General features: G+C 37.2%; 1 protein-coding gene across 1 annotated transcript; it reads right to left on the bottom strand.

Annotated features, from left to right (window-relative positions):
- Positions 1–4991: 4991 nt before the first annotated feature.
- Positions 4992–24192, bottom strand: txnrd3 (thioredoxin reductase 3). The gene is made up of 16 exons (XM_066698366.1): positions 23863–24192; positions 21994–22054; positions 20363–20472; positions 17177–17284; positions 16815–16887; positions 16410–16529; positions 15653–15795; positions 14784–14899; positions 14117–14346; positions 11869–11957; positions 11485–11561; positions 10310–10466; positions 9702–9809; positions 8259–8354; positions 8000–8134; positions 4992–6078 (listed from the first exon to the last, which is right to left on the bottom strand). Exons 1-16 carry the CDS (start codon positions 23977–23979, stop codon positions 6016–6018), a joined length of 1803 nt encoding a protein of 600 aa, XP_066554463.1. The 5' UTR covers positions 23980–24192; the 3' UTR covers positions 4992–6015.
- Positions 24193–27245: the final 3053 nt, after the last annotated feature.

Here is a 27245-nt window from a genome sequence, read left to right as displayed (position 1 = left end):
ATGAGGTTATGACACAACACATCCTGAAACACAGAAAGAGAATACATGCCAGAGTTTGACATCTACCATTATCTGCCAATTAACAGTTGGCAACCTATTTACAGCTGCCAACCTTCGAAATCTGTGGATGCAGTCAGGAACATCCTGTTTTTCAGATACTGAAGCAGGTTGCCATTCATATCGTAGCAGAGCAGGCTGAGATCAGAGGAGCGATAAAGCCTATGCATTGGGGCATCAAACACCATCTTTGAGCACCAGTGTCCGTCAGCAAGGTTGCACTCAGCCCTGTATTAGTGAGAGGCAATCAATATCACAGAGGGTATGTGTTTCATTGTTTCAAAGCCATTAACATTGCAGATTTTATTTTTCACGATAATTCAATGGGATTTAAAAGCAGCTGTTTCTGCTTACTACAGCCCTTCATAAAATCAGTATATTCTCACGTTATATTAATGACTCCTAATTGTCCACATCTTGATATAATTTAACCATAGAATACACTAGACTTGTTTTCACATAAACAGACCAGCTGCAGTAAGGAGTAATACATCAATTAATTATGAATACAATTTTACTAAAGTAAATAATATAATATAATTTTTGCAATGCATATTAGTGCAACTTAATTGGATTCATTCAACATATATTTTATACATTTATTTTTGTTTACTTACCTGAGAAAGAGTCCATCATTTGATAATTGGTGGCATTTTAGTAAACTTGTTAAGTTCTTGCTGTTGGTTTTCAGTGAGTGCAATGTTTCTCTGGACATTGCAGTGTAGAAATAAGTGTCCTATCCAGAATTAAGAACGAGGTTTAGAATTTACTTGTGCTGTTGGTTAAATATTAAGAGGGAGAACATTGGAATATTCATTGCTTAACTCAGATGAGTCACTGAAAGAAAGGACAGACCAGCTAGAACAGATCAGCCTTTGTGTTCTGCTGTAATAGGTTATTGAAAAGAACCAGCATTAAAGAGATGTCATGCACTGTACAATAAAGTATTTTGCCAAAACTCAAGCACAGTTATGATGTTCAGCTGTTTGGTGCTTATTGAGTTCTGGATAAGCTGGACTGGATGGGTAGCAGAAGCAGTCAGGCCAGCCAGAAGGGAGCTGCAAGTTTTTCAGACGGGAGAAAACCATCGTCTGGACAAGGAGCAGTTGGTGAGGAAAGATCAGATTCTGCATATATTGCTCAGGAAGAATTGTGGTGTCTGTTCTATCAGTATCACTACAATGAGATATTAATATAATATTAATTTTCTTTCTGTGTGTTGGTGGCAATACTTTATCTCCTTTGAAATTCTCTAAAACCAATACCAATGAAAAAAGATGCTTGAAACCACAACAAATTATTCAAACAAGACGTAACTATTTGAGCAGTATTTCTTATTCAGTTCTTAGTAGGTTATCGATCTCCTATTTTTATTTATCTGTTTCTTGAAGGAACTCAGGGAGTTAGCTTTCACTACATGGCTGGGAAGACTCCCACAATTCAATTCAAGTGTCTCCATTCTAAATTTCCACTTTTACTCTATATTTCTTTAATTGTTTATCTTTTTTAAAGCTTGGACAAAACCAGCCATTGGTGAGATATTTTTCTGAAGCCTTGGTTGTTGCTTTAGTCTTCTGTGCAGGAAACATGACATGGAAAACTGTCAGATGAAAAAAACACTTCAGAGAGAAAAAAAAAGATTAACCTTCCTTTTGTCCCTTTATATCTGTGCGCTGCTCGGGCTGAGTAAAGGTCTTTACTAATCGTCACCCAAATGTGAGTGAATGAAATTATTTAATATTGCTCTCCTGTGATGTAGGAGTCCTGCTGTTCTTCATTGATATTAGTACAGTGGTCCCCTTTCTCCATTGTGTATCCGCCTAAATTAAAATATTAAACACACATCAAAAGGCTGGAAACCAGGATAATTAGCATCATGAATATTTCACTGAGTTCTATATTAAGCACAAACTGATGGACTAAAACAAAATATAATACAGTCAGATAAATTAATAACTATTCTGAAAGTGCTTGCTTGAAACAAGTAAAATATAAATATTTGTTAAGGGATTTTTTGTTCATATTAATTTTTAATACTGTCAGAAGAAATGTCATTATTAACCACTGTTTTTAGGTCTGCAAAGTCACATTTTTGGAAACAATATATGGATAGCTGAATCATTTGAAATTATTAAATAGTTTTATCTTCATACCAACAAAAATGTTGGGTTGCAGATGCAACCTTGGAGTAACACTCCCCAAGGGAATATACATATATGTTACCTTTGTCATGGAAATGCCTGCTTTTTGCAAAGTTGCTGACAGACCCCACCAAGCAGTGACCCTCTTGGCCCGCAGAGGGAACTGCCTTTAACTACCTCTTTTGCTCCAACTGTGAAGGCCAGAAGTGTAATGTTGAAAGTTGGGGAAGTGTTCCTCCCACTCCTCAGTCCTCATCCTCCTTGGTCTCCCCGCAGTATTTGACACCGTCGATCACTCCATTCTCCTCTACTGCCTCGCTGACCTTGGAATCTCTGGGACTGCTCTCACCTGGTTCTCCTCCTACCTCAGTGACCGGACCTACCAAGTGACATGGCAAGGTTTCTCATCCACCCCCCAACCTCTCCTTACAGGTGTACACCAAGTCTCCGTCCTGGGCCCGCTCCTGTTCTCCCTCTACACTCCCTCCCTGGGCCCCCTCATCGCATCCCATGGTTTATCCTACCACTTCTATGCTGATGATGCCTAGATCTTCCTGTCTGACCCTCTCATCCCCTCTCGCATCTCTTCCTGCTTGTCTGCTATCTCTGCCTGGATGCACTTACACCACCTCAAGCTCAACCTCTCCAAATTGTATCTCCTGTTTTTCCCCCACTCTTCCTCACCTTCTGCTGACCTCTCCATCTTAATCCCCTTGGAATCCACCACACTCTCTCCTTCTTCTTCTGCTAAAAATCTCGGAGTCACCCTCGATCCTGCGCTCTCCTACACCCAGCACATCACCACGCTGACATGCACCTACAGATTCTTCCTGAGCAACATATGCCAAATCTGTCCCTTCCTCACCGACTACTCGACTCAGCTGCTCGTCCAGTCACTGGTCCTCTCCCGCCTGGACCACTGCAACTCCCTCCTGGCTGGCCTGCCTGCTACCACTACCCGCCCGCCAGCTCATCCAGAGCTCTGCGGCTCGTCTGGTGTCTCTCTGCCCCGATTCACACACGCTACTCCACTGCTCCACTCCCTCCACTGGCTCCCGATACCGGCACGCATTCAGTTCAAGACATTGACCCTCACCTACCGCTGTCTCAACCACACTGCACCAAGCTACCTTCAGACACTTGTCTCTCCATACATCCCCTCCAGACCACTGCGGTCCTCCAGTGCCAGAAGACTAACTCTACCCCCTCTCCACTCTCCTTCCTCCAGAGCCCGCTCCTTCTCATCCCTGGTACCTAAATGGTGGAACGACCTGCCCACCGAAGTCAAAACAGCCTTGACCTCATTCCGGCGCTCACTCAAGACACATCTTTTCAGACAGTACTTGTAATATTAGTCCTTTTAATCCCCGTTAGATAGCACTTCAGAGTTTTATTATGCTTCTTGCATTCTTGATTGTTTTCCTCCTTGCTCCCTTTCCCGTGGCCCTTGACTGTGACCCTACCTCTTGACAGCACTTAGCTTTTACTGTCCAGGATGTATGACCTCACTTATTGTACTTAGCTGTGTAAATTGGAAGTTGTAAAATGTATTATATTTTGAATTGCTATGTTTAATGTAAATTTGAATTTGTAATGTTTGATGCCTTGTACTTAACTGTATTTTTGGACTTTGTATTGCATTTATGTTGTAAGTTGCCCTGGCTAAGGGCATCTGCCAAGAAATAATAATAATAATAATAATAATAATAATAATAAATGCATTTAAAATATTTTGTATAAAAAAAATGAAAATACAAAAAGCGAAATTGTTCACTTTTTGCACTGTAGTGCATTTAAATGCAAATTAACTTTCATTTTACCACAAATCTGGTACTGTGATGTAATATTTTAATTTAACTGTCAAACCATATTGCAATATTTTTGCAACAAGTTGGCTAATATTTACTGTCTCAAGGTTTTCACAAGCATGGTTAATTATGCATAATTTCCTCTTTTTTAATTGTGTGTGTATATATATATATACACATACATATATACACAGCTCTGGAAAAAATTAAGCGACCACTTAACCTTGATTTCTGAACGTGGAGTGGTCTCAGAGCTTTATATATGGCCTACTTCTTCTTGTTAAAAATAAGTACAATGAAAATATAACGGCAAACAAATGAGAATGGATCTGAGAACAAACAAATGTGTGACATAATTGAAAGACTGAAAATCCTAACATGGGAATTGCAAGAGGAACAGATAAACGATCGCTATAGTAAGCTATCAAATTGATCCCAAGAGATAAAAAAAAAGACCTAGAAGATAAATTAATGTACAGTGAAGATAAAAATGTAAAGACAGAATATGCCAGCTTGGCATGGCAAAGGGAAGATACAGCTCAAAGCAAGTGGGGAAACCTCTTTCGAATGCCTTAATCCAGTAGAGAAGTGATATAAACTGTTGAGGATGATATGGGGGTCTTTTGTTTGCTGGGCATTTACCTCTGTAGTTTTGTATGTGATGTACCTTCTTTCTAACATCCATTATTAACTGGAATTGTGCGATATGCTAACGAGTCTCTGTGAAGCCAAGTGTTCTAAACAGATGAGTCACTGAATCCATAAAACTCAATGTCTGATGCATCAAAGACACTGAACAGAATGCTGTGTCACTTCCATTGGCAAACAATGTACTCCCAACTCTCATATTACAAACAGCTTTGTTGAACTTTACCCAAATAACTGTCTTGGATAAAATGCATCTATTAAATAAATGTAACATGTTGAATTAATTCCTGCCGTTTGTAACCTTTCCCACATTCTGATGGAAATCAAATTCATAACATTACTTTAAATATTTGTTTTAATGGGGGGAAAAAATTACACACATTGTAGCTTTTATTGAGATTAAGACACCTCTGCCAACTTACTGTAACAAGATCAAGTTGATACAAACAGGCATTTCTTTTGTGGATCAATACTAGATTTTCAGGAGATAACATTAAAAAAAACATTCATAATTTACCTTGACAATCCATTGACCAAAAGAAAAATAGAAAAAGCACAGAACAGGCAGTTTCAGATGAACATTAAACAGGTGTAACTACAATCTCATAAGCATTTAAACATTCAGTTTAAACTAAATACATTTTCTCAGCGGTTTTGGCTTCTCTTCTGCTGCACCTTTGGTAAACGCTTTAGTAGGAGGAGGGGGGTATTTTTATTTTAAGCTATAGAAACTAGATAAAAATTAGAAAAGAAAATAAGGGATTCAGTGAAAGGTTTGTTTAAGTATGCACTATATAAACTGGAGTACACTATAAAGTGCATTGTGGAATGTTATGAAAAAAATATTCTTCATATTAGACAAATGCATGTAAATGATGTGGGGGGGAAATAACTACTTCCACATCTACCAAAGTCAGCATTTTAAAGACCTTAAGTCTCAACTATGTGGGTCCCATTTGTGCAACTGATGATCAATCCAAAAAGAAGCCGAAACCTTTGAGTGGACGTACAGGATCCTTGACATGCTCAGAAGACATCAGTCCTGGTTCACCGTAAGAACGGTTTCTGTTACCAAGACATCAAAAAAGCACCAAGTGCATTTCTAAGCACACCGAGGGGGTGAAGGTTCAAAGGTAACCCCGCTGTTTAACATACTGCCCTGTGAAACTCTGCTCTACGACTTGCTCCAACGTGCATTCTTTTACAAATCCCGCACCATTTGAAGTTATCACATTTTATGTAATTTAGGTGGCTGGTGCTTAAATTACCTGAGAATATTCAAGTGCAATTGAAAGCAGTCACAGCCCATAGAGGGACCAGCAGTTTAACAGAGCAGCTGTTAAAATCAGCAGGGTTTAACCTCAGCAGCCTTTCTGGGTTATGTCAGCTCCTGACTGTTTGGTGATCTCCATGGTGGTGAATATCTGCAAGAGAGAAAAGTGCTTTTTCAAGACTGCAGCACAAAACGGCATAGTACTAGTATTATATGTGCTTAATTTAATTATTGCTGCATTTCATGCAAGAATAGCATTTCAGCTAACACAGAAAGGACTTTATGTGTAGTCTACTTATTTGTGTTTTTAATTAGATTAATTAGACTATAACCTGAATAATTCATTGATTGAGCCTACTGAGAGTTAAAAAATAAGAGCCAGTTTTTGGTACACTGACATCATTAAGCAATTTAGGAGTGTTTTAAGCCATGAAATGATAACCTTCTCAGGCACATCAGTTTTACTGTACAATACTGTATTTAGCTAATATGTAGTGTATTAACCTTTCCACCATCAAGTATAATGTATTTATTTAGAAAATTAAACCTAATGAAATCAAAATACAGAGATCATACCCATCTATATACTATTCAATTGTTTTGTGTGTGTATATATATATACACACACACACACATACACTCACCTAAAGGATTATTAGGAACACCATACTAATACTGTGTTTGACCCCCTTTCGCCTTCAGAACTGCCTTAATTCTACGTGGCATTGATTCAACAAGGTGCTGAAAGCATTCTTTAGAAATGTTGGCCCATATTGATAGGATAGCATCTTGCAGTTGATGGAGATTTGTGGGATGCACATCCAGGGCACGAAGCTCCCGTTCCACCACATCCCAAAGATGCTCTATTGGGTTGAGATCTGGTGACTGTGGGGGCCAGTTTAGTACAGTGAACTCATTGTCATGTTCAAGAAACCAATTTGAAATGATTGGACCTTTGTGACATGGTGCATTATCCTGCTGGAAGTAGCCATCAGAGGATGGGTACATGGTGGTCATAAAGGGATGGACATGGTCAGAAACAATGCTCAGGTAGGCCGTGGCATTTAAACGATGCCCAATTGGCACTAAGGGGCCTAAAGTGTGCCAAGAAAACATCCCCCACACCATTACACCACCACCACCAGCCTGCACAGTGGTAACAAGGCATGATGGATCCATGTTCTCATTCTGTTTACGCCAAATTCTGACTCTACCATCTGAATGTCTCAACAGAAATCGAGACTCATCAGACCAGGCAACATTTTTCCAGTCTTCAACTGTCCAATTTTGGTGAGCTTGTGCAAATTGTAGCCTCTTTTTCCTATTTGTAGTGGAGATGAGTGGTACCCAGTGGGGTCTTCTGCTGTTGTAGCCCATCCGCCTCGGTTGTAACGAGTGGTTATTTCAGTCAAAGTTGCTCTTCTATCAGCTTGAATCAGTCGACCCATTCTCCTCTGACCTCTAGCATCAACAAGGCATTTTCGCCCACAGGACTGCCGCATACTGGATGTTTTTCCCTTTTCACACCATTCTTTGTAAACCCTAGAAATGTTTGTGTGTGAAAATCCCAGTAACTGAGCAGATTGTGAAATACTCAGACCGGCCCGTCTGGCACCAACAACCATGCCAAACTCAAAATTGCTTAAATCCCCTTTCTTTCCCATTCAGACATTCAGTTTGGAGTTCAGGAGATTGTCTTGACCAGGACCACATGCCTAAATGCATTGAAGCAACTGCCATGTGATTGGTTGGTTAAATAATTGCATTAATGAGAAATTGAACAGGTGTTCCTAATAATCCTTTAGGTGAGTGTATATATATATTAGTTTTATCTTTTGATCACACTTCCAGTATATGAGTGGAATCTGTGACTTTTTAAAACAATCTATAATTGGTCTGCACTTTATTTGGACTTGGAGGTGACCAGTGTATAATACTACTTTACTATTTTCCAGCCTATTTCAATATTCCTTTTATGGCAATAAATGTATAGGTGTCTTAAATGCTGATCAGCCATGCATAGAATCGCACACATGAATGATAATTGCCCAACAGGTATAGAAGTCCTTTACCTCAGCACAGGTTGGATGAATGCCAATGGTGCCGTCCAGGAGCTCTTTAGTAATCCCACACTTCATTGCTGCTCCGAAACCTTGAGTCACCTCTCCAGCATTGGGGCCAAGGTAATGAAACCCTACCACACGCTCCTGAGGAGAAAACAGTGGTGAATAGCAGTGCTGAGCTCTCATCTACCACAAAAGGTTTGTTATTTCTAATGTTCTGCAGAATCATTATTATTGACATCCATGATACAAATTGCATTGAACTTACATTGTCTAGTTTGTTACAAAGAATCTTGGAGTAGCATTTGTTGTTGTCTCTTCCTGGAACAGTGCATTCCAAGGGCCAAAACAAGCTGTGGTACACCTAAACAGGGCCAAAAGGAGGGAACAGACAAATGTAACAATTACTTTTTACTACTTAATTGAAAATTAGATTTTTATCCATGCCGTAGGAGAATTAAGCTGAATGTTTAAAATTGCATGGTTACTGAATTACTTTCACTGACCAAAGTTTAGAACCTGACTAAACAGTCCTCAACAATTTAAAGTGTTTGGTAGATGATCAACCTGAAGTAGTCTCAGTAGTTTTCACACGGTAAGAAATTGAGCACCTGATTCATCTGAATGTGACCAGCTGGACTCAATTAGGAAAGCAACTAAGGTTCTCATTCAATTAAAAAACAATCAGAATGGGACATTCTAATACTCTCCAAGGCACTGGAGCCTCGGACACCTGGGCTTCTCGGAGCAAACACTTCCTGACCCTGGAAATAATGCCATGGTGCTGAGGATCCACCAGATTCAGACTGTAGAACCTAGAACACATCATGAATAGATGCTCCATGGAACAAGATACAAAAAGCTGCAGTGCCCCTTGTTGAATGAAAAGTAACCTCAGTAGGCAGGAGCAGCCTGGCTGCCAGATAGGCCCACTTAATGGCTCTGACACCGAAGAAAAGAACACCTGTCTGACAAACGACTGGTCCAAATAATGCTTCCTCTCCAAAGCTGAATGGAAAGGAGGGGGAAATCAAGCCTTCAGCTCAGAAGGCTAGTTAAAGGCTGACACACATTTAGGGATAAAGGCTAAATAAAGAAAATACTGTTCTTTCTGAGGGTTCACAGGCACGATGCCCTCTTCATAAACTGATTTGCCACAGAAGAATCAATTTAGCAAACCACGGTCCCCTGGGCCAGTTAAGGATCCCCACAGCAGGAGGCGTGCATTCTGATCCCCCAGCAGGAGGTGTGTTTCTCACACATGAGCCAGGTAATTCTGGAAAATTCAGGACTCCGACTGAGCCCCAGGGAGATTGTAAAATAGCATGGTTTCTTTTTAAACAGGACACAACTAATATGTAATATTGTTATGTGTACATGTATCAGTGTTCATTTAATGCTAATAAAAATAATTCTGCGTTTTGAAGTTAGTACTTTAAAAATGCAGAACCTTATAAACAATGTTCACACTCTTCAAGCACCTATTATTAATATTAAATGTAAACATTAGTCCATGCTGCTAATAGAACCTTAACTTTCTTTATCCTTTTAGTTGAGGGCAGGTTGGCTGCATCTGGTAGCAGATAGCACAACGGGATGCAGTGGAATGCTACATTTGTATGCATGTGGCTGGCCATGCCCGCCAGTGGAAATTAGGCATAAGGGTCTCTTTGACATTTGAAGGAGCTTTGCCACAAGATTTGATACTAACCTCAATGTTTTCTTCCCCATACAACTCAACAGCCTTTTCTTCAGACAACCCACAGCAACCATATTCCAGAGGGGTGAAGACAGTGGTCGGAACATTGACATAATCACACTAGAAATAAAACAATGCATTTAAAGAAAGTTTAAAATCAAAACAAAAGACAGAAATCCTTATAAATCTATATTAAATGCAGAAGTGATTGATTTCAGAGGCTGCTTATCCCCCAAAAATACAACCTAGGCAAAGGCACATCAACATTTAACATCTATTATACAATAATTTGCATTAGAGGAGCATTTTATATCACCAATTGAGAATTTATTTTGTGCGGTTTGCTCTTGGATCTACTTAGTTTAATTCCAGCAGTAAATATTTAAAAAAAGACCCCAACAGCATAGTACGTGCTAATATGCATGGTGTGATAATTTGGTTTCCATGGATACTAGCTTCGAAAATTATTTTCAGAAAGGTATATTATCTGGGCATTTGAAAGTATTCAAGATGGAGCAGTACCAAACATACAAACAGACATATTACTGGTTTTGACCAAGGGCATTATACTTCTATTTAGCTACAACAAAATCCTATGGTTAATTTAAAGCCCATCCTACTTTCAATGAAGATCCCTCGAAAAGCCTTCTTGCCAGAAGTTTTCCAGCGTGAATAGCAACTGGAGTCAGCTCCCATTTCCCATCAAGGATATCCCCAATGGCATAAATATAGGGAACATTGGTTTGTTCCTCGTCATTTACTGGGATTTTACCATTCCTAGATGGATAAGAAAAAGGGAAAAAAATGAATGCAATCACATTGCCTTTGCAAATATTTCTACAACTCTGGACATTATGGATGCATTTCAAGGTTTCCTGGTACACACAGAAACTAAGGAAAAAAATAAAATGGAGGAGACCAACTGGCACATCTTGCTTGTTTGGTTGTCATTAGCTTTTGATTTGAGGATCTCTTCCAAGGGTGTTAGCAGGTGAAAGTCCACTCAACTAAAACTGAAGTCACAGTATGTGGACTGACCTTTTAATAATGATTTAAATAATGATAAATATTTATTATCATGGTGCCTTTATTCGTTATTTATTGCAGATGAAAATGTGCTAAGAACACATCCTCTTAATTTCAACTTGGGTTCTTGTTTCACTTGTACCCGAAATAATTGTTAAAATTTACCATCAAATGAGAAATTCTAAAACTAAAAGAATCTGGTAAATGTCCAAATATTCATGATATTAAGGATTTAAGTAAAGAAGGCGCTAATCACAAGTTTCAGTAAAAAAAATTTTGACATTGCATTTCTGCTTGAATAAATTAAAAAGCCTGCACAGGAATATGATAAGATACACATCCATATTCTGAATTTTTTTTAAAAAGGAAGCAGATGGATTTGCGTAACTGTCTGGGGTAAGGCACTGTTTAAAATATTTCAACATCCACGTAAGAGAAACTCAGATTGGGAGTTTAACAATCCCAAGGTAATCATAAGCATAAAGAGAAAGCTGACGTAGAAAGATCATGTGAGTCTTTGAATTGTCACTGCTTCTTGAGTTGATCACTGCTTAAGATCCTGATATCAGTCGAGTTGCATTACATTTGGTCTAAATTTGGCAATAAGTCATGACACCCACTAACATTCGGCTAATCCCTTTTAAAATCGCAAGACCTGGTACTGCTACAGCTTTGCAGGCTGCAAATACTGCTGAATCATGGTGATTGCTGTAAACTCTCCTTGCTTTAAAGGGACAGTACTGCTTTCTGTTCTTGAACTAACACCTACTTTTCATTGACTTTGACTCCAACTTTTTCCAGACCGATTGTGTTGGTGCATGCATCACGGCCAACAGCTATCAAGACCTGTAGGAAGAATAAGTGTCAGATCTAAACTGGAAATGTTAACACACTTACAAAACCCCCCATATCTGTACTTATTTTATAGATTCATACTGGTATTAATACCATATGGAAAAAATTAAAGCTTTAATACCAGAATCAGTAATTAGCTTAATTTGAATGTTTTCAATTTGTAATTTGATTTAACATGCACAGCAAAGCAAATCTGCAGAAGTAATAGGAAATTGGAGTACAACGTTTTGTATACCTATATTTTCAGTATCTACATTTGCATCTGACCTTTCAACCCAAGTGAGCAGAAAATGCTTACAGTGTTGTATTCGCCTTCAATAACATCATCCGTCTCTGTAGACTTGGCTGTCACCTTCAACCGGCCAGGAGTGCCTTTTTCCAGTTCCTCTACCTTTTGGCCCCCCAAGAGTAGAAAACAGAGTCAATGTCAATTCAACATATACACACAGTGGAGAGAATTGGTTGATTTATTCTGGAGATCTAAGAATTGTAAAATGCTTGTATGTGAAATTCCAAGGCAATTTGTATGTAGCTGTCGTTAACTGTAGTCTCCTGGTCCTGGAGAGTCCTAATGCAGCAGATTGTATAAATCACTCAATAAAATCATTAATTTATAAAGATTTGGAAATATTTCGTTCAAATCAACTAAACAAGAGGGGTTTGGGGAAATTCAGTAATTTCCAGGTATTTTAGAATAAACATTTGGTCACCTCTCAGCCAGTAAGGACTAGAATCCCCTTAATAGAAGCTAGAGATATGAGATCAGATAACCCATATTGCAAAGTCATGCCTGTAACTCAAGAAACAGCACACAAAGTACATGGCTCATATTCCTGGCCTTGCATGTTCACACTATGCTTTTACTCTTGCAATTAGGTCTAGGCATTAGGTCGAACACTACATTTTGCCGAGGTTGACCTATTGCACTTCCATCTCATTGGGCCGTGATAGGGCTGTAACTAATGAATATTTTGGTAGTCGAGGTTTCCGTCGATTATTCTGATGATTAATGGAGATATTCAAATACAAAAAGTTTGCAAAAACGCTGCTTTAAAATGCTTTTTCCAACATTCTTTTTTTTCAATAAAAAAAAGTGTCAGTGTGTGTTAAACAATTGTTTTTTGCCTTAGTGTTTCTTAACCAAAAGCACAGAGGTTTGTTTTGTGTGTTAACCAATCAAAAAGCTTTTAAAAATAAACTTTTTGTATTGGTAAAAAAAAAAAAAAAAAAAAAAAAAAAAGTCTTAAACCCAATAAAACACAGCAATGATTTGTAGTATTGTAAACTTAGTTGGGCACACTGCTCAGTATTGTAGACAGTTTATGATGAGGATGTAGATGTGAGGGGGTGAAAGGGGTACAGATTAAGACGTTTCAGCTGGTCAACCTAAACTGACACAAGAAAATGGCTAAGATTAAGAAATACACAGAATACACAGAAGCTGAAATACACACATTCAACCAGACAGGCCGATTTCTCAGCAGATAAGGAAGAACACATCGCATTTACAATTAATTCATAGTAAGCAATGTACATTTATAATTATTGTTATGATGAAATACTGGTAGTAATATCGACAACAACAAGTACACCTGAAGATGCTTTTATATTTAGTCAATACAACACAACCCGATCAGCAAATTTGTTTTTGTTGTTTTGCCGTGTAGTTCTCATGAGCCTCTAGACAGGTGCACAAATCTGATGATCTCTCTTGAACAGTTATTTCTAAACATCTGTTTTTCGTATTTTAAAAAGATCATGCTGGGGATTCGTATATGATTTTTTTAAATGTTTATAAGCCAGGTTCATTTTGAAAACAATGTTATTTGTATAATAAAAAGGTCTGTATAGGTTTCTTAGCTAATGGACATTTCTGTATTCATTCCAAAAAATAAACAAATTATAGAAAGAATGAAAAACTTCAGTGTCTTACGCTTCTTGTGATATATAGGTTTCATATGATCATATTTATGTAAAATTACATAATTTACAGCGCTATACCAAGTGCTGCGATTTGTTCGAGAGCACTGTAGTCCTGACATGTAGAGCCATGGCTGTGACCTTAGTACACTGAGGGTTAATAAAAGCCTCGAGGCAAGAAATTGTAATTGAGGATTTTTTGTAAATGGATTACTCTAGTTACTTGATGAATCGTGACCGGCCTAGGCAATGACTAGCAACCCTGGGACTTAATGTCCTGCTAGTTTTTGTTCTAATCGAAATCTCAATTACTAAATTGAATTAATAATTGGCATAAACAGAGAATAAACCTTTTTTAAACTGTTGGAGACATCAAGTTAAGATACCAACGAATATAAAAGGTACCCAATGTTGGGCAACACAATTATTTTAATTTCATTTCTCTGGCACCAGGAATATTCCCCTGAAAACAGTGTAATTTTACAATATCAGAAACTTATTCTCTAGTTTCTGACCAGCTGTGTTTACCATGTACGGCACTGTATAAATGTAAAGGTAGATCAAACAAATCCAATCAGATTTTCTGAAATGTTTACCTATGATGATGCACACAGAAAAACAATGACTTGCCTTGGTGGGGACGAACTTCTTAATAAATTTGACCCCATGCTCCTCCATATAGTCCCCTGCCCTGTTGGCCATCTCCTGATCGAAGCCCCGGAGGAAGATTGAGCGCACCATGACGGTCACGTCCAACCCGATGCCAGCCAGGAACCCAGCACACTCCAGAGCCACATACGATGCCCCGACAACCAGAGTCTTCCCAGGGCAGTAGGGCAAGTAGAAGAGGTCATCACTGTGAAAGACGAGGAAGCAGCGGAAATTCATCCAGTAAGTGGTTAAGGGCATATGCAGTCACCACTCAACTATTCGTTACCTAGATGAATGTCATACTCATTTTAACCCTTCATGCCCACTGACTATTGATATTTTTAAAAGGCTAAAAGTGCCTCACAGTGAGCAAGAACAGTAGTTCCAGTAAATATAAAGTATGCAATTTGTCTTTTGTATCAAAACATTGCTTAAGTTTTTACAATTTTGTAATAAATAGTTCCATAATTCATATTTTTGCAGTAATGGAATGGACCTTTTTTTTCTTCTCCAAACTTTGGATACACTAAAATAATAATTGATAATTAAAAAATATAAATGTGGGATTTAATAAAATAAATATGTATAGCATTGAGAAAGCAGCACATATGGATGCAACATACCGAAGTACGAACAGCTTACCTGGTAATGCAGTATTCTTTATCTCCTGGGATACCCAAATATCGAGGTCTCTCTCCTGTTGCCAATACAAACTTTGCTGCCGTATGAAAGGTCTCCTTGCCTCGCTTATTTGTAGCCTGCAGAAGACAATACATGCCTCTATTATAAGATGGTTAATTCTTAAGTGAAGCAACTACCCTACTGTCGATTGTTTCTCACTTTGTGCTCGGCTATTATTTGACTATTCAGATTGTTTTCTGGGATGGAATTACACTGACATAGGCGATTGAAGCATCTAGTCTTGTGTGGGAAGAAACTAAGCAGGGAATAGTTCTCATTTTCAAGTTGTATGCATTGGTTCCAATAAAATGCAAATACTAATTCTTACAATTGTATGATTAGAATAACCTGACAATTAATACAGGATAATACATCTTACTTTCTATAGTCCATCATGGTTCTTTAACTCTGTATAGTGTAAAAACATTTAGTGGATATTTTAATGTGATAATTTAATTAGCTCTTCCCTCCACACCTCTAAGGAAAGTGTTCTGAATAAGTTAACTTTAATTAACATGCTACTAATTACATAGGACTACTTTTATAATACAGATATCGAAATCTCGATAATACATTTTGGTAATACCATATTGAAAAAAGCAGTTTACATAACTCACAACGAATGCGGTATATTCTGTCTAATATCTGAATGAAAATCTACATGAAAACATGTCAAATTTAGTCAACTCACTAACAAACTGAATTAAACTGTGAATAAAGCACAAAATGCATCACCAAAAAGCTACTTGTTCTCAGCTGTTCTCTTTGCTCTTAACATAAGGGTGGGAGAATGTGCAAGAAAGTGTGCATTTACACCTCTATTTTTTTACCTTTATCCTGTGGGATTCCACAAACTCAGCGTATGAGTTTACATAATTGACGTTTTTGTCTCTCAGCTGCACTCGATAGCCCCAGTTCAATGAGCCGATGTAACTAGTGATGGCTTTCTTCATAGTGTCCCAGTTGTGAGTGACTGAAACAAAAACAGTTGCCTTTACCGAACTGTATTTTTGCACTTTGTTTTGCACTAATGTTGTAAGTTGCCCTGGATAAGGGCATCTGCCAAGAAATAATAAATAAATAAATAATTAGGTTTCCAAGAAAATATAAATTAATACTAAAAACATTGTTTCCAAATGCTAAAACTATAAAAATGTAATATCCTTTTAAATTATTATCCATCTTCATTTATTTTTCCACTTCCTTCACCCTATTTCAAATTATTACTAACCTCAGATAACCATGCTGCCTCAGAAGTACGGAGAGGAAATGCATGCTCTAAAAAAGGCACTGTCAAATCCATGTGCTGTTTCTAATACTGCAAATGAAATATGCCCACAGCCCAGAAACTACACAAACAGGAGGATTTGGTGCAGCTGAAGCTGCTAACAAACTGAACCTGACTCATCCATAGTCTCCCAATTCACCTTCTGCATATAGCTATAGCTGCAATTGTGCTCACCGGCCTGGAAACACCTGGCTAAAGCCAGTGATGGATCCAGGCTATGGAACACATTCTACACTCAGTGTGTAGGCTTTTATCAGATGTACCTGTCTGGAGCCTTACTTGCGCTCACATTCACCCACCTTTTTCCTCGTACTCCCAGCCAAAGCTGCGCGAGTCCTTCAGAGCTGTGCCCAAAAGTGCTGCCTGGTGCATCAGTTTCTTAGGAATGCACCCGACATTCACACATGTGCCCCCCAGGCCTAGACAGACAAAATAAAAAAATAAAATAAATTTTGCATGCAAGACTATGAAAGCTCAGATTTCTCTAAACTACTAATAAAAAGGACATACTGAAAGATAATACAATTTGAGAACTCAGTACTCTGGTTTTCCACATTGTGTTTTTTGCTGCACATACTGCAAGACCAATAAGAACAGAATCATAAACGTTTAGCCACTGGTTTCAATATTTTAGTCTTATGGCTCCACAAATTTTTTTAATTTAGAGATTTTCTGTTGTGACAAGACAGATAGCTTTTTCTTACCCCAGGTTGTTCCTTTTGGTGTAGGGACAACATAGTCCAGGACCATAACCTTTTTTCCCAACACAGATGCTTCCTGTCAAGAGAAAAAAAGTATAAATTATAAAAATGTATATTTTAAGAACAATGGTGGAAATCCATTACATTAAGCTTGGGGATATTTTCAGACAGGTGCCAAAGCATGCAAAATAGTAAAAATACCCCAAAAAACTAATAAATAGTTATTAATTACTTGTTTGTAAAGTGTGGTATGGAGATTTAAAAAAAAAAAGTGGGTTTTATATACATTTACAAAAAACTGGAAAAACATTAAATTCTGAAGAGTATTTTGTTATCTTAAAAATAATATTGTTAAAACTTCTCACCTTAGAGCAGGCCAGTCCCCCTGACCCTCCACCAATGACAATGAGGTCATAGTCGTACACTTCATTCACCTCTTCCAACAGCTTCTGAAGCATCCCGTCTTTGTGAGCCTATAAAATAAAACCGTTTGAGTGATCACTGTTGCAAAACGAAGCATTAATTATAGAAGAGTGAAAAAAAAAAAAAAAAGTAATTTGCTAATGTTATGTTCTCATGTACCATTTTAGGACAATATACAGTGATTGATGTGCTGTAATAAGGGAGGGGGAGAGGGATATGCACCATGTACTTGAATTGTTGACAGGGTGATTTATTTGTTGACAACTTTAATGCATTCACACTGACAGCCTTAATTTTAGTCACATGGATGAAGCCGTGACTGTAATGCCTAGCAACAGATGTGTAAACATGCATTTCTACATTATCTTTATGCAAATTTTAAATGGTCTTCACACCAATTCTTTAAGGCAAGACTTTCTAATTACAACTCTACCAATTTGCACATATACAAAAACAATCACACTCGCCTGTTCAACTTTTACAATTTCCAAAGTCTTACCGTCCAAGATAAAGATCACAAACAGGCAAACTTAATTAAAATGGTAAAGGGTACAATAACATGTTATCTTGACGAGTAATTTTTAGAGATTTTTAAGTCTGATGGAAATAAAATTAGCCTCTTAACACTGAACAAAATTAACTATGGCCTGCAGATTAATTAACCTGTATAGGTTGTTATGCTACACAGTGGCATAAATCAGGACTTTCATTTAGAATAAATACATTTGTTAAACACAGAATGTAGATAAAGAATGTGAACGGAAAGAATAAAATCAAATGCAGAGATGTACATGTCTAGAACAATATCAGATTTCTGTGGGTTGTGACAGATGTTTACTTCCTGTTGCTATGAAAATGCGAAAATATTTTTAGCAAGATTTACTTAACTACAGAATCAATAGGCTATATTCTCCATCATCCTCCATACATCTTACTTCTTACAACAGCCAACTTTTAATATTTCTTTGGGACAAATTATGAGAACTGAAATTAGTAATACAGCCCTTACCCCCCGCCCCCTCCCCAGTATTACTGCTGTGTTCCAAAACTAAGGAACCAGATCTTAACATGAAGCTTATAAAGTCAAGGTTTGTTGGGGTTAATTTGGTTGCTATTAACTTGTTGATTCAAGAACTTAAAATACTTCCTGAAGCATCCAAGTGAATTATAGTTCCAAACATGTACATTGTAGACTCCATTGCTGGATTTTACAGCTGTATTTTTATTTTTGTAGCTGTAGTGAAATGTCAGAGGTAGATCTGGATGTCTTGCCAAAATGGCACTGCATATAATCCACGATTGCTCTCTTCCATGATGCGTCTATGCCATAGCATGACTGGAGTATCCTCTCCATTCAAATTAGTTTGAAGTAATGGCCTGGCCAGCAGAAGTGGAGATGCTCCATTTGACAATGTTGTCAAAGTTCTCCCCCAAAGGAGTCAACTGCAGGAAGTACCGATATACATGAATAAGCAGATCAGCTATGTAGGTTGACAGGTTCACTGAATCAGGGTCCTCCGTCAACAAATTTCTCCATATACAAAACAAAGAGCTTGATTGAGAAATATTTTATTTGTTTTTAATAAATTAATCAAATAGATTTTTCATTGCTTTCATTTGTTTATTAAGTGGCGGTCATAAGGAGAGGTCACTGCGGCAACAGATTTTTATTTTATATATTTTAGGTCACAGTTTTATGACTTCCAATTGATCACTTATCAACATATCAGCTACTCATTTATAAAACTAGTATTAATTAGTCATGCATTTATTTTACAATTACAACTCAGCACTGAGGACTGAGACTACAATATTCTACATGGATACAATACATTTTAGCTGGCATTTCATTAAAGGAACTGCCATTGAAGTGGAAGCTAGACTGGAAAGTTTTGCATGCGAGTAACTATTGTATGCTACACGGATATCAGTATAGCATCTCCCTGTATTTTAGAATATTCATATTTCTGTTTTGCTGAGGATTTGACAAACATTAAGCATGACAGGTTCCAAGCATAAAAATGCTTTTTAATAGTTATTTCAGAAAGTAAAAAATCTTTAAAATTTCACTTTGCAACCAACAGTGCTCATTTACAGCTACACGATTACCTTTGTAATCCCTTGGTAGCTTGCAAAGAAAGCTGATTCCCTGGGAAAAATTCCAGCTATTATTGCTGGGGATTTTTTTCAATTTATTTATGAACCGTAGACTTCAGTTGTTTTAGATTGGTTTGAAAGATTGACCAATGTTTCCTATATATGATCTGTGATTATTTGCATCTCCTATTGCTTCAAGTTTTTTTATCTTCTGGGCAGAAGGAAAGCTAAATGCTTCTCCTTGAACACACCTATAAAATACCTGTTTGACCTGGTTGGGGAGGAGATTAAAGTACTGACATCCTAATTTTGTACATGGTGATTATTTTGGATCCATGTAGTACTTGAATGACACTATGGTACATATTTATTTATTGTATGAAGTATGTAATCTATGTCTTGAACTTTTGGAAACTTATTAAACAACTTCCAACAATTACCTATACTAAGCAAGTTGAAACTCAGGAATACAAGAAATCACATGACGTTAATATTTCCTGATCTAAGGGTGATCCCTTTCCATTTCTGTACATTCTATAAATTCTGTAATTCAAGAACTAATCAACTCTTTGGTGATAATCATCTCCAATACAATAGAAAATGTACGTTTACATGCAGATGTATAGAGCCAAGTTCAGAATATTTTTTTCACAAACTGCTTCCGTTTTTTTCAATCAGATCCTGGCTTGCTTGCTCAGTCGCTGAAAACTGCAGCAAGACTCATCTTAAAAGTGCTTTTAAACTAATACTTGAAATAAGGAGGTAATTTTACTGTATTTACAAACAGAAACTGGGGGATGATTAACAGAAAACAAAATTAAGTAGAGATAGGTTATAAAATCCTGTTATTTGCCTGCTCAATAGTGAGAGAACATTATAATTCTTCATTAATTTGGCTGACACCTCTCTCCAATATCTGGTACAGCTGAAATGAAGAATTCAAAAACAATAACATGGCCTGCATACTTAAAATATTTTTATACATTTTAAATAACATAGGGATTGTGATAAATCAGAAAACAATAGTTTACCTGTATTGTTTTGTCACACCCCCCTATGTGCGTTTTATTGACAAACACATTGGGAACAGTCTTCTGACCGGTCATCTCTAAAAGCATCTCCTGGAAGTTTGCTCCATTGTCTGAAAAAGAAAAAGCATCAGTAAACAATATGCATGGTAGTCATCCGTAGCTCACCAATATTCCAATATTAATTCTTACAATATCAATTAAATCTTAGATAAGCATTAAACATTGGGAATATTACTACAAGAATTAGCAAAAGTAGGCTAGATTTAAAAAAAAAAAAATCTAATTTCCATTTTGAAAGTGCAGAAATTAAATCAGGGCTTCAGTAAAGGAGTTGTTCAATTAAAGAATAAACCTGGTTTTACTAGCTAGAAGTTGGATGATTTAACACCTAAACAATATACACTCCAAACTAAACATGGAGAGGAAAACAAAAAAACAAAAACTATAGGCTACATTTTAAATGTTTTTATAAATGTGCTTTTATAGAATTGTGCTTTAATGGATTGAAATTGTAGAGATGTGCATACAATGCAACAATTGAAGAACATTACATTAGCACATTCAGAATGGAAACATGTAAATGTCTACATGTTCAGAGTAATGTATTCCTGCATAATTTCTCACATATCATACATGAATCAAAATTACAAGCTTACACAAAGTTGAATTTGAAGCTTAAACAAAAGTAGAATGTTTATGATTAGTCTGCTTGATCAATGGTCTTATAACCTCCGAAGCCTTTTCAATACAGTTGGACAGTCATTGTTAAGCCACCCAGGAAATCTCTTCCTCTAGGCCAATATAATAATCAACAACCAAGGCCAAGGCTGCATTTAAAAGCAAGCACTGCAGGTTGCCTTCCGTCTCTATCAGTGAACAGCTGCAAGAGGGGATGGAATGAGGCCAAGCAGCTTCCTGGGAATGATTCAGCACTTTTCTTATTGCCCACAGCAAACGTTGACAGTTCTCTCACTTGTAAAACATTAACATATCAAAGTATGGTAGGAGAACAATGTTCAGCTGCAATAAAGAATTGTATACATACACATACAAGCATAAGTCTGTGTGTGTATATATAAATGCACAACCCCACACATATACACACATAAGAAAACAGCCATTAAGGACATGGTCTAAAGGATATCCTAATTAATGACATGCTATTAAGGATTTCCTTTCAAAATACCATACGTAAAAACCAACTTCCTTTTAAAAACATGGTTTCGATTAAATGACAACAGGAAACAATATATAGGTTTGTGTGTGCACATTTTCATTGTGCCATAAAGCATTTTTATTTTTTGAGGGACGGGGGGCTTCACCGCATTACATACCTTAATAAAAATCTAAATGTTGGAAATGTATTGAAGCATTGCAGGCAGTTTATCAGTACTACCACTGCCTTGTGAACTGTAACCCTCATCTTTACCCCAACTTTGGCCTTGACTGCTGCTCCAAAGAACACACTGGAGAAGATAAGGTAAAACGCTCCCGTTTCAGTTCTAGCCCCAGTTACGACAAACCTACACCTTACTCCAGCAATGTCATGACTTTCCTGGATCTCTCATTCAATAATAATAAAAACTAAATGTCAATATTCCTGAAAAGTCCTCAGGCATAGTATTGCTTACCCATTAAGTCAAGCTCCACTGCATGGAAGTTTACATTCAGATCTGTGAAAAGACCCTTTACCTATTAAAGCAAAAACAAAAAAAACAAAAAAAAGGTGAATTGCAGTTATTTTTATCTTGGTTGCTGATGCCATTGAGGTTACTCATTCTTAGTAATGAACTGTCAAAAAAGTGACTGTTTAAGCTTAGTTATTTTGGCTGTAGAACAAAACATGATTTAACACTCTAGAGCAAGGAGCAACACAATATAGCAATATAGTTAATGAAGTTAGGTACAGTTTAATTGTGAGTGAGAGGGATGCAAACTGATACAGATAATAAAGGACATTTTACAGTAAAATCTATTCTCTCCCACACTTCACATTACACACACACATAACATATGGTGCAACGCAAATATGATTCATTAGATTGCGGTCATTGCAGGTTTCACAAGAGGAGATGTACATCAATTAAGTGAAGATTTAAAGAGCATAGATATACAGCATATTCAAGTTGCATTTATTCCAGATTCGCATGTCGGCAGGACATTACAAGTTTGAATATTGGCGTAAATCAAATCACAGATAAAATAGCTTAGTCAATGTCACCATTCTTAAAATAAATGACTCTGGGTATAAAGACACGTTTTTGTTTGCTGTATATCGGAAACTGGGAATTACGAACAGGACTATACAGCATCTCTAGACATGTTTCAACCGGTTTAGTCGACTGACTCAGAAACTGTCAGTATTAATACTCATGTGTTCAACCCCTTGCATATATATGGTATGTCTGACAAAGTTGCAAAAGTGCCAGATGTGAGAAACTCAAATGTGTTGTGAAACGTAGCTAACAATGGTATTACAAAACGACCGGAGACACTACCGGTATTGAAGAACTGCTTCCACTTGTAACTGGGGAAACATTTCATTTTACACAACAAAGCAAGTCAGTAGGCTGCGCAGACGTATTTTGCATGTTTGCGTGTCATTACTGTGTGGCATCTCAACTGCAGAAGCTGTGTAACATTACTTCGGCTCACATTTCCAATATTAAATGCGTTTTGTCGAGAAGCATAGATGAGAAGTTCTTTCGCTTATTGCATGTTAAATGATCATCCATTTTAATTCAAAACCTCAACTTATAACCTACGATGTTTCTAAAATGAGAAACAAGGCAACAAATACGTTTTTTTTTGTTACACCGCAAAGTTGAATGCGTTTTCAGAGCCCTCTCGTTTTCTATGCCGTGTTAGTGGGTTCTGTATTGATTGTCATATGCAAGGCACTAGTACTGCTACACACCTGCGAGACGTCGATTCAATTGTTATACAAAATTACACGTATGGAACTCGATTCAAGTAACTTGCTTAATTGATCTGGTAAAAGTGGGTGATATGTTGCCCAAGTCTGGCTACAAACACATCCAACACCCTAGCAACAAGTTAACCGAAGACATTTGGTGATTTGGTACTTAAAAGGCAAAGACACAGTGCGATCCTCAAGTGAATCTATTCTTAACGATTAACACTGCGGTCATGTCATACCACAGCATCAAAAAGTACACCATGCCATACTCCACAATAAGCGCCTCTATTCCAAGCCAGTTTCGGTGCATTCACAACAGTTTACGTTGGCAGTTTCAATACACTGTAACCGTAGCTACATACAACAAATATTCGACTTTATCGTATTATTGCCGACTTCCATCCGAACCCGCAAGTAACAATCGCAGAAATGTCTCCGCAATCGACTCACACGCTCGGTTAGGAGGTTCTTGAATTACCGCTCTGTTGAACCAGACTATTAATCCAGGAACCTCCTAACTGAACTCACCTAGGAGTTGCTGTACTTACAAACAAACATTAAAGCAAGAGGAGACGCATACCTGAATGCAGTAAGGACAATAGCTTTTACTGAACACCAGCACTTGGTTGGATTCGATGAGATCCTCGATCCGCGATTTGATCTCATCCCGCTCCGAACTGCTACCCGTCGGAGGCATGGTGGATTGGATTTCTGGTCTTGACTACACAATGTTCTTGAAAATGGCCTATATTGCAAAGTTCAGTTTTTATCACTGAAAAAAAAAAAGATTTTGTTATTATAACAGGCGATTTCTAAATTCTGTCTTTCGTTTCCGCTACCAAGAATGAGACACCTCTACCCTCACATCTTCAGCACCCGGTCACAACCCTGATAGAGACTGTGGCGCTGCTATTGCTCTCCCGGTACATTTAAGGCGGACCAAGTGCCCGCCTGATCATATTTACATAATTTGTAAGAGCACAGGTATGATACATTTTATATTTTTGTTTGATTATTAATATAGATATACATGCAATTTTATTTGGCGTTTATTGGAAGAAGTTGATATAACTAATATTAATTTTTACTATGGACCCACAGGCACTTTGCAAGACCATCTATTTCGCTCCCCTGACATTTTCGACAAAGCTGTGCTTCAAGCGCCATCTTGTGGCTCATGTATTAGTTGCGGATTACATTTATCTTCGAAACTGCTCCTCCTGGTGAGGGTCGCGGGAGTTACATAGGTATGCAACATAAAAATACATACATACATACATACATACATACATACATACATACATGTATTTGTTATTCTTTAGCTTGTTGTTATCTGTGCTGATTTATTGTACAAGATAGATAAAACTTTTAACTTCAAATATCACTTGATCTACTTATTTTGTTTTTAGATTTAAAAGCTGTTAATCATGTTTTTGTTTTCACTCAAGTTCATTTTAAGTCAATTTTTTTTGCTTGCTTGCATCTGAAAGTTCTTGAAATTTAAGTTGCAGGTCTCCAAGTGTTTTTAAAAATATGGTGTCATTGGATCATAAGTTCAAATAAGCTCTGTTTAACTGTTTAACCAGTCCAAAGTTTTAAACACTTAAAGAGTTGCTGTCAAAAGTTTTGGAAAAATGATGTCTCCTTGACATACTCCTTTACAAATCTTGAACTTGTCAGTTTCTTGGTGGAGTTGGATTATTGATGTAGCATTGTTCTAGACATATAAGTTATATAGGTTGCCTCAATGGTTTGATTTCTTAGAGCTCTGATGTCTTGTAGTTAACACAGCCCAGGTACAGAGGCACAGAGGAAGCTCTACTCTCTGCATCTTTCCTAAACATATCTAACTACCTGAATATGATCCATCAGGTTATATCAACTTCTGAATCCTGCATGTTCTCTTGGTTGGGTGAAGTCCAGTGTGTCTTGAAGGCGATGTGTTAATATCTTTGTAAATACTTTGAAGTAGAAGATGGGAAGTAGACTAATGGGCCTATAGTTCTTCAGATCTTTGTCAAGTCTTTTGTGAAGGAGAATGACTGTTGCATTGTTCCATTTATCTGGTTTACGTTTATTTCTAAGACACTTTGTGAAACATTTTGCTTGAATCATCTCAATTTCTGCACCAGCGTCTTTTAGGATCTCATCTGTGATTCCATCATCTCCAGGTGCTTTTCTATTCCATAATTTTTCAGAGCAATGATTTGATTTTTCCTATTTGGAGGCTTTCTTTTACATTTTTTATATTCTTATTTTTTTCAATATTTTCATTAATTAGGTTGTTATTAAACATTTTCATTAATATGTTTACTTATGGTTTTGCACAGCTCAGTGTTAATAATGTTTGATTTGGGGCCTTGACTACTTTATTTCCCTTCTTTTCTTCATAAGTTATCTTTTTTCTTGAGAGATCTTTTTATCTTAATGTGCTAGTTGTTCCAAATTCTCTTTGCAATGTCCATGGTGTCAATCAATAGTTTAATAAATAATGTATATATGTATACTGTGTATATAGTGTAAACAGTGTACAAAACACCTGCTCTTTCCATTAAATAGACTGATGAGTTGAAACCAGGTGAAACGCTAAAGCTAAGTCTTATTGATGTAACCTGTTTAATCCACTTCAAATTGGTGGAGATGAAGGGAATGAGACCGGTTAAAGGTACTTTAAGCCTTGACACAATTGAGACATGGATTGTGTATATTTGCCATTCAGAGGGTAAATGGGCTAGACAAAAGAATTAAGTGCCTTTGAACAGGGTATAGCATTTAAGTTTCGCCATCCATAATGCCACATTTCAGGCAGGTGGTAATGGTGTGATGGTGAGGGGTGTGTTTTCATGGCACACATTGGGTCCCTTGATAAAAGTGGAACAACATTTGAATGCCACAGGATATCTGAGCATCATTACCAATCAGGTGCATCCCTTCATGGCAGCAGTGTATCCATTTGCTAATTAATGTTTTTAGCAGGATAATGCCCCATGCCACAAGGCAAGGCTAGGACTGACAAAAAGTCAGGAAGTCCAAATCACAAATCTAAAAGAATAGTCCTCAACCAATAGTTCTTTACCAGGCTAATTTATTCACAGTTTGTTCTTTGTTCTCTGCTCCTCCACCCAATCCAACTGTCAACATCAAAGGATGCTGACATCCTGCTTTTATGCAGGAGCCAGCCAATCAGGGGTGTCCTGCTGGTAATGTGCAGCCTCCCAGGGCTTCTGGTTGGTCTAGTGTTCACCTGCCAGCCAAGTAATGCTATGCCTAGCACTATGCTACAATATATTGGTCTTCATTGTTGAGTCTTTGCTTGAAATGAATTACCTGACCAGGGAAACTCACAGAGACAGTTGTTTTTATTCTGAAATCATGAAAACCACTATTATTGACAGACAGAAGCCATTCAACTTATTGTGTGGCTCGTTAAGGTCATATAATAAACTTTACATATATAAACATATTCGTATTCCAATTGGAACTAAAGTTGAAAGACTTTTCATTGCTTAATATCATTCAGTAATTTCCAGATTTGGTAGATAGTTGATATTTATTTATTTTGTATCGTTTGCAGAATCATTTAAAAAATATCCGTCTTTCTTTCTTTCTCTTTCATGATTTTAGTATAGATTTTAGAGTTTTATTTACCCATTATTTAATAAAGGTGGGTTTAATAGTTTAGTAGGTTTTAGTATAATGGTATCCATTATTGTACACTGTGTAGTGTAAATAATACAACCTTATTTTGGCAAATATATACAGAAATGCATATACCTTCCTAACTGAGAAATTTAGGATTGTGGTAAAGAACTTAAGGAGACAGCTTTGAAGTTTTGTGTTTTACGAGAGGCCTGTTCTCACCAAAGTACAACAGATAAAATACACCGTGTAACGTTTTTTTTTTTTTGTTCCTGGGTAGTGAATGTTATTTCCTAATAGAAAATGGCTATTATTCAACACAAA

The sequence above is a fragment of the Amia ocellicauda genome, chromosome 3 (genome assembly GCF_036373705.1).
Source record: "Amia ocellicauda isolate fAmiCal2 chromosome 3, fAmiCal2.hap1, whole genome shotgun sequence".
NCBI lineage: Eukaryota > Metazoa > Chordata > Actinopteri > Amiiformes > Amiidae > Amia > Amia ocellicauda.
This window is presented reverse-complemented; position numbering and strand designations above follow the sequence as displayed.

What these genes read in the sequence shown, in the direction of transcription:
- txnrd3 (XM_066698366.1), bottom strand. Translation starts at nt 23,979, where the DNA reads ATGCCTCCGACGGGTAGCAGTTCGGAGCGGGATGAGATCAAATCGCGG. An exon ending in GGGGACTGGCCTGCTCTAAG is followed by an intron (nt 16,888 to 17,176) that starts GTGAGAAGTTTT and finishes TTCTCTTGACAG; the next exon opens with GAAGCATCTGTGTTGGGAAA. An exon ending in ATGGGGAAGAAAACATTGAG is followed by an intron (nt 8,355 to 9,701) that starts GTTAGTATCAAA and finishes GGCCCTGTTTAG; the next exon opens with GTGTACCACAGCTTGTTTTG.